The 15648-nt window shown below is 28.6% G+C and overlaps 2 protein-coding genes across 2 annotated transcripts in view; one reads left to right on the plus strand and one right to left on the minus strand.

Annotated features, from left to right (window-relative positions):
- The window catches only part of LOC142319650 (ankyrin repeat and BTB/POZ domain-containing protein 2), a 165689-nt gene extending 161357 nt beyond the window's left edge, over positions 1-4332 (minus strand). Inside the window, exon 1 of the mRNA XM_075357190.1 lies at positions 4106-4332. The gene's annotated coding sequence lies outside the window, so the exon portion shown is untranslated. The remainder of the gene's footprint in view (positions 1-4105) is intronic.
- A 416-nt stretch (positions 4333-4748) lies between these two features.
- The window catches only part of LOC142319651 (transcription factor E2F7-like), a 46156-nt gene continuing 35256 nt past the window's right edge, over positions 4749-15648 (plus strand). The window contains exons 1-3 of the mRNA XM_075357191.1: positions 4749-4845; positions 5419-5668; positions 9281-9425. Coding sequence (XP_075213306.1) covers positions 4821-4845; positions 5419-5668; positions 9281-9425 — 420 coding nt within the window. The 5' untranslated portion in view covers positions 4749-4820. The remainder of the gene's footprint in view (positions 4846-5418; positions 5669-9280; positions 9426-15648) is intronic.

Genomic DNA, 15648 nt, shown 5'->3' on the forward strand with positions numbered 1-15648 from the left:
CTCTTAGACATTTTTTTTTAAAAGCTCACTTACCTATTCTAAATGTAAATACCGATTTACTATTTGAATAAGTTTTAAAATATGTAAATTTAGTTTTCTGAATATTTATTATTTTTATAAATAGCATACAATTATCACAGTTGAAAGGGAATGCAAAATGCAGATATATCTCATAATGATTATTTTTGTTGTATATTCCTGATAATTAAATTATACATACATCCTCAAATAAAATGTATAAATCTTCATACTTTGTATATCTCTTATACTTTTCAGTAAGTGTACTACAAATTGAAATTTGGTCATAGAATTAATAATATTTTGATCGACCCTGAATTAAACTGTGAGCTGGTGTTAACAGGAGCTTAAAAGGAGGGTGGGGGGATTATCCCATCAACAAAACACTATTAAAAAAAGAGATAAAAGCCCTTGAGTGAAATTGAGTAGGTTATGCTTTCTGAAGCCTGGTACTGAGTAAATCATATGATAATACGAATAACTAAAATCACTTATTTTAATCATATTATTTATTTAGTGTAAAGGACAAAACAAATAAAATAATTTTATAATAGTAACTAGGAGAAAAATTCAAATGGCTTGGCAAGGCTCATAATTTCCAAGAAGCATTGATAGGTATTAAATTTTTTTAATTATGCAATATTTTACACTATTACAACTATTAGACTTTGCATTACCGCAACTACCGGCATAAAATTATTACAAACACACACACACACGCGCACAGAAACTATTTCATTTTTAAATATCTAAGAAAAGAATTTTTATATTAGCCTTTTCTTACACACAATTCATATTTTAATCTCTATATTTCAAGATGCCCCCCTGTGATTATTCAGCAATATTAGAAATATCACACTGTAAGATAATGCATTTTACTATCTTTACTGAGTTCTCCATAATCTCCCTAATGGCTAAACAAATATTTCATACTTATTTTTTCTAATAAGTGTAGGCAGTTAAATTTTTAAAGATTTTCAATTAAATTACTTTGTATCACATTATATTTTGTTTAGTTTTAATAACTTTTTAATTAGTTAAGCAAGACAATTTTTTAGTTTTTTTAAAAATAAAATAACATTCTAACTATAATGTTATGTTATGAACATATGTAATTCTAGAAAAAATAACATTCTAAATAAGTTTTTTTTAAGTAAAATAAATGAACTTTTTTAAAGCACCGACTATGAAAGTACACACTCCATTTACACACTAACATAAGCACACCATGCTTTATTGCAATGCAATATTACTGAACGCATTCATTTTAATCAAGATTTATTTTCATAGTCCTAATACCTATCTGTATGTAGGTATGATTGGTTATATATCCTGATTCGCAGTTATAAATTTTTGTTTCCAATTCTAAGATAACTAAATGTGCTTCAAACTATAATTAAAATATTTGTTTCCTTCTAAATGGTCATTTAAAATTCGGAAAGTAAGGACATCTTGTCCACTATAAGCACATCAATTTCAGATTTGGTACTTTTAGGAGCAACTTTGTATTTCATGAGGGTGAAAAAATAAATATTGTATGCTGTAAAACTCTAGGCATTTATCTGGATGGCAAGAAGTTTGATTTTTATTTTTGACAGAAAAAAACGTTTGTTTATAATTAACAAAATATGATCATGTTTATTTGCATTACTATAATTATGTTAAAAAGATTTTAATTTTTGTTTTTATACCTATTACAGATGTAATTTTTTAATTTTTTTTTAAATCAATCCATTTTTTCCTTCTGGTTCAGTTAGCATTCTTAGAAATAGAATAAACATTTGGTTAAATTTAAAGACAATCATTATTACATAAGCCATTTTATGTTACTTTACAGCAAAATTAATAATTTTAATCAATATTTAAGTAATTTGATTATATTATTAATTAATGGCTTCTTGGTAGCAATAAATCTGTTGATGGTTTTTAATAATACATTAATTACAAAATACAGTATTAAAATTTAATATTACATTCTTAACTTTCATTCTCATTAAAATATGATAATAAAATAAAATCAATTCATAAAAGATAAGTCTTAAATTATAATAATTTTTTCTTTAACCTGCAGGACCATCATTAGGTATTGCTTCAGAGGATGAGATGAATGACAAATGTAGCATGTCTAAATACCATGCCTGACCAGGATTCGAACCTGGGACGTCTGGATGAAAGGCCAAGACATTACCACTTGCGCCAAGGAGGTCGGCAATTACATATGGAAAAACTTACATTTGAAGAATAATAGAAATTAAAACAATTTTGAAACAAATGAGTTTATACAACTGCATATTTCTGGGAAGTAATAAAATTTATAATTAATTAATCAAGTCATTTTGTTAAGTCTGTGCATATTACATTACAGATATGTTAAAAACTAGGTTTGATTAAAATAAATGTATATATTTTAAATCACAATCTATTATATATGAATATAGAAATGCATAAGAATAAATTTGTGTAAGAAAAGATTTTAAAAAAATTTTAGAAGACAAATAAAATTTGGACAACTACTATTAGTTACAGAAGTTAAATTATTATGACTAGGGCTTGACATTATAAGACTAAAAAAAATTTCTTATCAAATGACACTACACAAAAAAAGGTAATTTATAACATCAAAAACCATTACTATCACTCATTTTTGGTCAAAGAGGAGTAGATTTATTTGAACTGATTCTTAAAATATTTATCAATAAAATATCTACACAAATAACAGAAAAAACCTAAATGAAATAATCCATTTATATTTTTTTTGTAAAAATATTATACAGTAATATCTGTGGAATGCTATAGTAAGGTCAATGAAAAGTTTTTATATTTATTGAATCAAAAGAATAATACAAATATATCAATAATAGTAGCAAAATAATATTAATAAATATATTGAAATAAAATATAATTAGGCATTAATTATTATAAAAGCAAAAACTAAAAAAAAATATTAATTAAGAATTTGGAAAAATAAATCATCTTTTAACTCTTTAGTACAATTTTCCTTGATATTAATTTTATGGTAATTGACATTCATTCAAATTATCCTTAAAAACATGTATAAATAAGGGACCTCTAAGAATTATTTATTTGATAAATATATATTTAAGTCATATGACTCATCACTTACACTAAATAGGTAAACTGATTGGGGTAAACAAGCAAATTTAGGAATGGTTTTTTTATGCTTGTTAAAATGAAAAAATACACTAATTAATGTACACAAAATTAAACTTCATGTTAAAAGAAAATTTCTACTGGTATGGGTGATCAGAAACGGTAGTGATGAATAGAATCTTTTATGCTATTTCTATGCCAAACAATGGATGATTATAGCTGGATCTATAACCCAAGGAGAAAAAAGGAGATATTTGGAAGCCTGAGGGCTTTAACATACCACGGCCTATTGCACATCGGCTGGCCGAACTTGAGTTATTGAGGGCTACCGTCCTGAAGCCAGTTCAATTAAAAATTAACTAACACAGAGTACACAAAAATAATCAAAATTAAATGACGTATACAAATAATTAAACATTTTAAATTAAAAGAAAGAAAATATTAAACATTAATTAATACAGCATTCATTCTGAATCAAAGTTACGAATGCACGTTTATATTTTGTGGATAGCAGGTGGATACCCTAGAAGTTTGGCCTTCTGCTTCTAGCCCTAGGGCACGCATTCCATGGGTCCAGGTTGTTTATAAATTACTAACTCCCCACCAAATAACCAGTCACCTACGATTAAAGCTAATGGCCATAATCTATACATACGAAATCAAAAATCTTAATTTTCGGATGATTTAATAAAAGTAAGCCACGAGTGAATTAAAGTTTAAAATTATATCGGGGGAATTTTCTCCCTCGACACACCATCTCGCACGCTACTTCTATCTCACTCGCTCACTGAACTTTAGGCCATCGGCTATTGAATTCCTCAACACCTAATATGTAACCGTTAATATTTTATTTTTAAAGTGATCTCTTAGAGTATTCATTTTAAATTAATTTGGATGAAAGTTACAACTCCTTCAAGCAAAAAACTCTATAGATTATGTAAAAATAAAAGAATTAAAAATTAGAGAATATTCCTACCTCTAAAACAAGCGTCCGTCCAATCTCCATTATTTTAAAATAAATTTTAGAACGAAAACAAAAGGAATACACTCCAAATTGGTTGAACACATTTGCACTTCGAATATTTATGAATTTGTTTTAGAGTTTAAATAAACTAATCACTATCATACAAAAGAAAAAAAAAACATTGTACATTCACACAAACCTACATAGTTACCTTCCTACTCAAATACATTCTTGTTTTATTTTGAATGTTTTGGGTGTTAGTTACCACCTCAAGCATAGATGGCGCCTAAGTACAGAAGGGAGACTAGTTTTAGACTGCTAAAAAATTCCTTTCTACTTCTGAAATTTTTATATTTAGTATTAAAGGAGTGAAATGTATTTTTATTAAAAAACTGTTTAAAAATTTACAACTTAAATAAAAATATTAATGAAATACCTGCAAAAAGAATAATTATCTATAATTTTACATGTAATTATTGTAACAACCTATGCTTTCAAAAGAACTATATAATTACGATATATTGTTATAAACAATTTTTTTAAATTATTTGAAAAGAAGATAATTAATAACAGAAATAAATTTTTCGGAAATAATATTAGCGGGAAATAATTATGGAAACTAATAGGGGTACATTATCTAGTTGGCATAAATTTAACGGAATTGACACGCGCCACTTGCTCAGTGTGTTACCCGGCAATTCTGTCTTGGGAATTTTGAGTTTGTGTGATGGACCTCGAAGACTCACATTTAGGTATTACAGTGCTATTGTATTATATTTTTGTCGAAATTCTGAATTTGTACCTTAATTATTTCAAAATTTATTGGTAAGAATCTGTTTTAGTATAATCTTACAGTTGGGAGGTTATCTAGCACCATGATTTTAAATACGAGGTAATTCGTGTTTACTTGTAATATTTTTGAATAAGTAAGGTATTTGATTAAGGTAAGAGATGTAATGTTTTATATAGTATTTTAATTTTTTTATAACTAACATTTTCAAATTAAAAAATGTATTTGGCGGATTGTAGTACTTGTTATTTTAACAGTTTTTATCTTTGTGAAATTTTTACAACTTGTTTTCAAGATGTATATTGATTGCATTTTTAATGTAGTATAAAATGAAAAAACATCATCAAATCTTACCCGTAATCAAAAAATCATATTCAATATTTTTAGCACACCAGTGAAAATAATTATGTTTGCTCCAGTTTAGTCTAGTCAAATGTTATAAATTGAATTTAAAACGTTTGATTTCGTAGTATGGGTTTGTTTTATCAGTTTGATTGTTAATTTTAAATCAGTTAATTCTCACTACATTTTTCAGAAGCTGATGCTACTCCAAAAAGGAAGATATTGGGTGACCTTAGCAATGGCTCCCCTGTTTCACCAATGGCTAACCTTAGGTTGCTAACTAAAGTGGCCACAAGTCCAGTTCAGGCAGAAACAAGTTTTACAAACACGCCTTGTGAGAAGACAAATAACCAGACTGCCAACTGCGTAGCTGCTCTAGATAAAAAGAATTTAGTTTGTGGTTATGTTAGGAGAACTAAATCTCTTAGTGTACTATGTGAGAAGTAAGTTGTGTTATATTTTATTTATTTTGAAGTGTATGAATTCACTTCAAAAATTAAATTTTAAAATAATTTATTATTTTCAATGTATTTGGAATTTTGCCTTTAAATGATGCTATATGATTCCTTTATCAGTGTAATCATTAATTTATTGCTATTATAAGAGTTCTGTTCTATTCATATACTGCAGGAATTTGAAAGTTGGGATGTAATTTATTGCGTTGTGTAAAATCTGTATGTTATTGAATTAATTACCTAATTACTGTTGCAAAGGAATATGATTTTAATACATTGGTGTCAATGTAATCATTTGTATGTGTTTTATACATTTAATAAATTGACCAGATATGAGTGAACTTGTTAAAAGGCCAGTTGAAAGTAGTATTTATTGTATGTAAAGTGCATTACTCTGTTATATTGTGTTTAAAGGTTATGAATTTCGTTGTGTTGCAATTTTGGCAATATGTTGATAGTTTCTTGTATGGATACATGAGTATAAAGATGACTGTATCAAAGTTAGTCATCTTTAAAAAGTGTTAACCAATTTCTCATGCTAATTACAAAAGTTAATTGAATTTACTGTTCTTTTTAATATTTGTTGTAATTAATTTTCTAGAGATTGATGTACACATTTGTGTGATATACAGGATTTTTTAAAATTAGTTATAGAAAAGTAACCCTTTAGTAAAGTAAACAACTCACAACTTGTTTGATTCATCACTGAATGCAGTATTTCTTCAAGTTTCATCCCGGCCTAACACAGAGCTTCTGATGTTCTCAACATGGCATGTCTGAATGAGTTATTCCATCAGTCATCATGGAGTCATATACCAATGCAGAGCGTGCTCAGTGTTGTTTATGATTTCATGAATCCAAATCGGTTACTACTGTTCAGAGATCATTCATGACTAAATATTGCAGATAATCGCCCCAAAGGCATGCTGTTATTACATGGTGGATCGTTTCATTGAAGCAAGTTTTTTTTACATAAGATGCCAGGTCAGGGTAAATGTTCAGTTTCTGAAGTGGTAGACATTCATTCGAGTCCAGGTAAATCAATGAGAGCACCAACTTAGAATTAAAAATCTCTACGGTTATAGTATGGAGGATACTGTGTAATTGACTGCCATTTAAACCCTACAAATTACAATTGATTAAAGCTTTTGATTGGTGATAAAGAAAAATGAACTGAGATTTGTGTAAACATGTTAAACAGAGTTGAGACTGAGGATAATTAGCTTAATAAAATTGTGTTCAGTGATGAAACAACCTTTCATAGCAGCAGTAAATCACGGGACTCGCCTAATGTAAATTATTTTTGTGCTGTAAGCTGTCAAAATTTACAATCCTTTCTTTTTTTCCTGAGTAAACGGTAACTGGCATATTGTACCTAGACATACTTGAACATTATCTAATGCCACAATTCCAACAGAATTCATTTTCTAGCAAGATAGCACATCACCACATCATTGTGCAGTTGTCATGTGTTTCAGTAGCAGTGTTTACTTGTGTTGGATGTGGTGGAACAATTTCCTGGCCATCATGATCATCTGATTTAACTGCAATGGACTTCTTTGTATGAGGTTACATTAAAGACAGGGTGTTTGTTCCTCTGCTTGTAGGAAATGTTGAACTGTGGCACCGTATAACAAACAGTTGCCACCATAGATCAAGATAAACTTCATAGGATTTGGCAGGATATTGATTACAGATGGTACATCTGCTGTGTTACAAAAGGTAACCATATTGAACATTTGTAAATGAAACTTGAAGATAAACTGTATTCAGTGTTGTATCAAACATTTCTGTAGGTTATTTACTTTTTTTCATTATTAAAGGTTACTTTTATATAACTAATTTAGAAATAATCTGTATAACCAATAGCTTATGGTTTGCTTGGTGTGTGCATAGAACTAATATATCACTTTGCTGGTTAAATTTTAGTTTGTGAATGATAGTGAAGAATTTTAATCTATGGTATTTACTAACAATGTATCCTGTTTAACTTCATTTTAATGAATGGTAAATATTGTGTTCTATTAATGAATGTACGTAAATATTTATCAGATAATTATTTTGAGTTAGCATCATTTATTAAACCGTATGGTAGTTCTTATAGATTAGTGTCATGTGGGTTTAGGTTCAAATGGAAACTTGAGGTTTTTTAAATTTGAATGTTTGAGTTAACGGTTGCAATTGAACAAATTGGAATAATGTTGGTTTCAGAACTGGGTTTGGACAGCAGTTAAACCATTAAGAAAAATTAAGAAAGCTGTAGATACTACTGTTCTTATTTTTATAGTAGTTAGCTGTGATTATTTAGTCTGATAAGTTTCTTATTTTAGCTTGAGTGATGGCAAATACTTTGAGTGTTTAGCGAGTTGCATGATAGTATTTAGTAGCAAGGTGAAACAGATGTGTCCCTTATTAATTTGTGAAAATAAATTTACTGGTTAAAAAAAATTTATGTAGAAAGTTGCTGTTCTTCAATAAAATTTTTAACACATGTTTGCCAAAATTGTATACCACTTCTTCTAAGAGACGGTAATTATTGTCATTTATTACCTCTAATGATATAGATCAGATATTTGATCATGATGAAATCCAGTCGTGGGCTTATACTTTTCTTTCTGGTGTATCCTCTTTGTTATTAATCTTATACTTGATAAAACACTTAACTTAATTACAATATTACTGGCTAGGTTCCTAATTCTCCAATTTTTCCAATGTTTCTTTCACTTATGAACAGTTTTTGCATGGTGCTTCCTGAATGAGACTGTAATATTCACAATTAGAATTTTGGAGTAATTACAAAATAATTTAACAAATATTAATTTTTTTATAAAATAGGAGATAAAATTTTTAAAATCACTATTAACACATCAGAATAGGAATTAATAGAAGTATAAAGCTTTTTGAATCTAAAAGGAATCTAAGAGTCACCAGCAGTTAATATAAAATACTACATCAGATAGTGCACAACCATCTTAATATGTAAAATCTAGTAGTTGCCATAATCTGAATTAAAGAGTAGTTCATCATTAGAACTTATTTTTTCACTCATTAGTGTGTTTTAATTTCTAAATATAATTTTTTAAGTGTATCTATTTCTGGATTATTCTGTATAATTTTTGTTATTGAATCCATATAATGCTGTGAAAAGCAACATTTGAAAAATTCTTTTATTTTTATATGCTTAGAAATATATAAATATTATATTACATCATTATTTGTACCTAATTAAAATCTTTTGATATAGAATTACATGTTAAAATAAGTTAACGGATTGAATTTAATAACTTTTTTGTAGAGAGTTAATTTTAAATAAATGTAATATTTATATAAACAGTGCAAATTAATCAGTTGAAAAAAGATAAGATTGTTAATAAAATAAAATGTTTATTAAAAAATTAGCAAAAAACTGCTTAGCAGTTTTGATATAAGTAGTAAAATGGATTAGTCATTAATTTGGGTAGTTAAAAAAAAAATCTGTAATTCTGTCGATAATCATAAGACATAACAGTTCTTATATTTATTAATATAAATATTAATAATTTATATCAGTATTTATATTTTATAAATTTTTTTGTAAAATTTAATATTTGAATTTTTCAGATTTCTTTCGTTATTTCCCATGGATATGGAAAATCAAAGACCAAGATCAATTTCTATAAAACATATAGCCACTGATCTTGGAGTAGAGAAGCGTAGAGTTTATGACATTGTAAATATTGTTGAATGTTTAGATATGGCCAGGAAGGTATACATTTCTTAATTTGTTTTATCAGACATTTACATATTTATTTAGATTATAAGAAAGTATTTAATTTATAAGTAAGGGGTTTAGATCAAGTTTAAGAATTTTTAATTTACATGTTTTGAGATTGTTTTTATTGATGATTATGGTATATTAATTTATAACTGTTATTGGTATTTTATAAAGAATATTGTGTTCTGCTGATGCTAACTTATTTGTGGTTATTCAAAGAAAAAAATTAATCTTATTCATTATGTATTTATTTGAAGAGAGTCAGGCAAGAAAAGGACAGAATTGTTCAGTTCTACAGCTGGTAGTACTGATGATGAAGAAGATGACAGGGGAAAGATGTTAGGATGATGCACTCAAAGTTAGAAAGATTTCTTACACTATTGCGGTAAAATTGGTTTTGTAATATTTTTTTTTCCAAAATTGGGTCCTTTTCTATTATTCAGATGCCACTACACTTTTTACAATTTATGATAAAAATGATTATTACATGAAAATGAACAATTTTTTTCCCAATATTATATGTTGAAATAGTATTTGCATTTTTAGTTATGTGTTTCGGGTGGCCATCCTGTTTTATTGCATCTAGGACATATTCAAATAGATCTTGTTTGCCTATCAACCACTGCCACATTAACTCACTGAAGTAACTTTCTAACAATCAATTAATTTGATTAGTTAACTAGGCAAATGTTAAGTTGTTTGCTAATATGGTATTAAGTTCAGTACACAGAATTTTTCAGCATATAAAGTTCAGTTACAGCATGTAATTGGCATCATGTAGTAATGTTTTTGTATATAACAATTGTGAATTAACTTGTAGATTTATCTGAAAGTTAGGATTTCTGAATTTGTAGAAAAGTTAGGAATTTACAAAGTACTTGGTAAATCCCAAAAATTTCCATATTGAATTTCACAAACAAATTCTCAAATGCGATGCTTAAATAAATGTAATAAACAGAATGACAAGCAGGGAAGAACATCATTGAGTCATGACTAGTATTGCTAATTAAATGGTTTAACCATGTTTAAGGGTTAATTTGTCAGTTTTCATTTGCATTTTATATAATAATATGACATCATAAAATAAAGTATTGTTTTTTTTTAATCTTATGATTGATGTTAACGTTTTTAATTAAAACAGCTTTTGAATCATTTTTGGGTTTAATTAATTTGTTCAAAATATCAGAAGTTGACTATGTCATTATAAATATTTTTCTTGGTTATTTGTTGTAGTATAAAATCAATTAAATTATATCATTATGGGTGTTTAAGAGAAAAATTACATTTATAAAGTTGCATCTTAGTTCAAAAACCCTTTTCTGATTTCCATATAAAATGGTCACTTTTCAATGACAACCTGTCATACTTGCTTATGATACACCTGAACACTTCATACAAAACGTTCAAATGACATTTTTTCAGCTAGTGAAATTCTTTTAGTATCTCAAGATAGATTGTATGTAGATTAAGCAAGAGACTGTTAGTCACAAAATTTAATAAAAATTACATACAGTAAACCAAACATTCATATGTTTTGAAATTGAGTTTAATTAGTAAACTGGATGTAATATATATATATATATATGTGTGTGTGTATATATATATATATATATGTGTGTGTATATATATATATATGCACACGAGGTGCTACCCAAAAGTTTGGGGAATTTTACCATAAAAATAAAATAAGCTTACCATAACTTATAATTTCCACTGTCTCCTTCATTGGGCATTGATACAGCGATCCTAGCGTTTTTCCCATGATTCCATGCATCCCTGGAAGTCTGCAGGTGTAAGTGTACGAAGCATGTTCTGCGTTTCTTCCCGAATCTCCTCAATTGTGTTAAAACAACGGCCTTTCAATTGAAATTTTATTTTCGGAAAAAGAAAAAAGTCACACGGGGCAAAACCAGGCAAATAGGGTGGGTGGGGAATCACTACCGTCTTTTTGGAAGCCAAGAAATTCCAAACGGCTAGCGATGTGTGCGTGGGCGTGTTGTCATGGTGCAGAACCCAGCTGTTGCTTTCTCACAGATCTGAACGTTTGTGCCTAATGCTTTCATGTAACCACTTCAAAAGTTCACAATAGAACATCCCATTAACAGTTTGACCTAGAGAAACAAATTCCTTATGGATAATGCCTTTGATGTCAGAAAAAAACATTCATCATGGACTTCGCTTGTTTTTTTTTGTCGCGGTGAACTTGGCGACTTCCACTGCAACAACAGCTGCTTAGTTTTAGGGTCAACTCTTGCTGAATTTTTCAATTCACTACAGACAGCTAAGCGATTTTGTTTCTGGTCGCTGTTCAAGAATCTCTGTACGAATTTTGCAGCAATGCGTCTCATGTTCAAATTGTCCGACAAGATGCGTTGCACGGACCCGTACGACATTTGTACAATTGCATAACCATCATGAATTGTCTACGATCTGCAACAATAGCCTCTCGCACTTTCGCAATGTTTTCCAGTGTTGCGCTTGTTGATGGTCTTCTTGAGTGCTCATCGTCATCGACTGTCGTTCGTCCATCTTTGAATCGTTTGTACCACAAAAAAGTTTTACTTTTACTCATAGCATTGTCACCAAATGCTTTCACAAGCACACGATGGGTTTCTGCACCAGTTTTTTTAAGCATGAAGCAAAATTTGATGCAGGTTCTTTTCTCTTTAAAATCTGCCATTTAGAACTTCGCCGAAGCAGTAAATCACAACGTTACAGAACCGCATGAAAGTCAACAATGCAGCCTCTCACTGTCACAGCTGTTGGAACACTGATTCACAAAGAGTACTGTTAGCCACATCTAGTGGCAGCAGGTCATACCAGCAATGGTTCGCGTGTGAAATTAAAATTCCCTGAACTTTTGTAGCACCTCGTGTATATATATATATATATATTGCAAAATGTAGTCATTAAGTAAATTAATTACAGATCATGACAAATGGTATTATTTTATTATTAGGGTTGTTTAGTTAAAACTAGTTGAGTAATGGAACACAGCAGCCAGATGGGCTGCTGTGTTCATTTTAATTTTATTAAATTGACTTCATCTTTTTTTCATTCAGTACTGTAACTGAGAATATTTAAAAATAATTCTGACATTTGGAAGCATAGTTTTCTTACTTCAACAAATGGCAGGTAATTACATACATCACTTCGTAGTAATGTCGTTATCCTTTTCTTCAGTAATAAAATTTGAATCATGTGTGCATTATTAAACCATAGTTACACTTTCATGCCAAATTATTTAGTAACAAAAGAAAATATCTCTTATTTAGTACATCATTAATCAATACGTTTCATTGATAACTGAAAATTGTGTTATAAATAATTCCATTACTTATCTAGTATAGGTAACTTCTAAATGTTTAATGATGAAAAGAATTTTAAGGTGATGAATTAAATAAATTTTATTTATATATTGTTCTGTTGATAATGTGTTATATTAAAATTTGTACAAAAAAAATTAAGGTTATATTTTTTATTAAACAATTACAGTTGCAGAAAGTACAAATTATTGTAATTAAAAAAAGAAAAAAGTTGACAAAGAGTTATAACTTTCCCAGCTTTTCCCAGACTAACTTTTTAAATATTAATGACATTATTATTATTATTATTATTATAGAATTGAAGTTGAAATTGATTTTAGGTAGCAAATTTAATAAAAAATTTAAAAAGAGATTAATTTCTACAGAGTATTTTTAAAAGTTCTGACAGTATTTTACTAGGTAATAGAAGGTGCTAAATATATCAATGTTAACTAGTGCAAAAATTAATTTCCTATTTGATCCTGTTATATGAAACATTTTAATTAAATTTTGTTCTCGAACGTAAAATCTATGACATAGGACAAAATATAATTAAGTATGAAATTGGATACTACCTTAACCGTTTATCTATAGAAGCTTAAAACTTATTACAAGTAAGATCTTGTGCACAGACATTGTTCAATTTGGTGCTTTAACGATTAGCCTGGTTTAGAAATGTTTAACAGCATTTTAAAAAAAATATTTTTGTTATCCCCTTGTTAGATTGGGGTCAAAATTTATATGACGTTAGAACTTTTGAAAAAAAAAAAAACATTTTATCTAAGTTTCATGTATGATTAATAGTTCATTTTAGAAATATATAACAAAAACTCTTAAAACAATTATCTAATTGTATTCTACCCTCAACTCTGATGACATAGGTGGTATTGGTGTATATACTGTACATGTGTACTGTGAACAACTTCTGTTGTACTATCACTGTATTGAATTTTAAGTTCCTGTGATTTATCCAAAAGTCTAAATTTTAAAATGGTGGTAAATAAGTTTACCCTCCTTGTCTGATTAAATTAAACATTTTGACCGCATCAATCCGGATGGCACCATCCGTAGAAATATTTGAGCAAAACTTGAAGTTTTAATGTTCAGGCAATCGGATCATATTTATCAAAATACAGGGGAAGATTTATACATCCTTCTGGAATTTCCTATAGGTTTTGTATCTTTAGGTTAGAAGGGATCATGAAATATCAGGATTTATAAAAGCCCTACTCCCAAAATTTTGACTGATTTTTTTGTTTTACTTTCCTTTATTTTCAGAAAAGTAAAAATCAATTGACATTATAAAGTAGTACAAGTATGTTTTAGCCCTGGTTTTAAACTTGTATATTTTTATAATATAATGGTTTAAAATTTAATCTTACATATTTCTTTCATTAAGCTTATTAAAGAGTATAATATAATATACTAGTAATTTAAGAGTAAGTATAATATAGCTTATTAGAGCACATATGAGTAGTCAGTTATCATGTAACAGTATTATAGCTGTTAATCTTTTAGGCTGAAACATTAACATGGTGTGAAAAATTTTAGATCATTGTGCGTAGCGATAACTCTGAGAGCAACAACCTATTACTAAAAAATTATTTCCAACTTTTGAAGTTCTATAAGCATGTAGCACAGGCAAGGCAGTGACAAGGGATGCTAGCCTTAAGATATTCAAAATAGTTATTAGCATAATCCAGATACATGTTAACAATGTGAAGCTGGATGGAGAGCAGTTGAAAAATGTAGACTCCTTTATGTATTTGCACAGCAGAATTACGACAGATTGTAGATCAAAGAAGAAAGTGATAAGTTTCATAAGCCTGACCTAGAATGGATTTAATAAAAGGAGGGACCATTTTACTTCTAGTAAACTTAATAAAGACCTTAGAAAAAAATTGCTAAAGACCTTTGTATGGGACTGAGATGTGGACAAAGGGAATTGAAGAGAAAAAGAGGGCCAAAGCTTTTGAAATGTGGTGTTACCACAGATTGATGAAAGTCTAATGAGTGGCTAGTGTTTCCAATGAGAAGGTGTTAAGGAGGGTCGATTTGGCAAAGTTTTGTTTCTTAGTATTTTAAAGCAAAGATGAGACAGATATTTTGGCCATTCGTTAAAGCATGATGGGTTAATTAAAACATTAACAGAAGGTACTGTGGAAGGGAAAAATGCTAGAGGTAGGCAAAGACTGAGGTATATCTATCAAATTACGTGGAATTTGAATTGTGAAACTTTCATGGAGTTGAAGGGACTTGTGGAGAAATGTGTATGGAGATCAGCTGCAAACCACTCAGGATTGATAAAAGAAGAAGAATGTTAAGTTCTTTTTGTCGAGTTAATAGCAGTTTTGGTATAAATTTTACAACCACCCTATGATACATTTCCTAATTATCAGTTAAAATTGAATATCTTGAACTTCTTTACTAATATCAACACCTAAAACATTTTCTTGGATGTATAACTGATGGTTTCATGATTCATTTCTGAAGTTTTTCACACTATTAAAGTAGCGTGGGGTTTTTCAATATTGGTAATTTTTAAATTGGTATCCTTAAAAACTTTCATTCATTTGGATCTACATATTTCTCTAATACAATATAAATTTCTTGGTTGTATTAAAGTATTATTGATGTATTAGAGTACATATTGATCATATCATTTGTAATGATCTCAGAATATTTTGAATCTTGTTTATATGAAAGCAGAGAGTTATTCATTGACATCCTGTTTAACAAAAACTAACTTTAAATAAGAAGCAGTTAAATTAGCAAGTAGTTGTTTTGATTAGAATTCTACTGTCAAAAATATGAAATGTATATAGTGTTGTATAAGGGATAGATGATTTAAAAGTATATTATACAATTTATGTATGTGTGAATATGATGCTGTGAGCATAGCCTGCAGG

This window comes from Lycorma delicatula, chromosome 2, assembly GCF_047948215.1.
Source record: "Lycorma delicatula isolate Av1 chromosome 2, ASM4794821v1, whole genome shotgun sequence".
Lineage (NCBI taxonomy): Eukaryota > Metazoa > Arthropoda > Insecta > Hemiptera > Fulgoridae > Lycorma > Lycorma delicatula.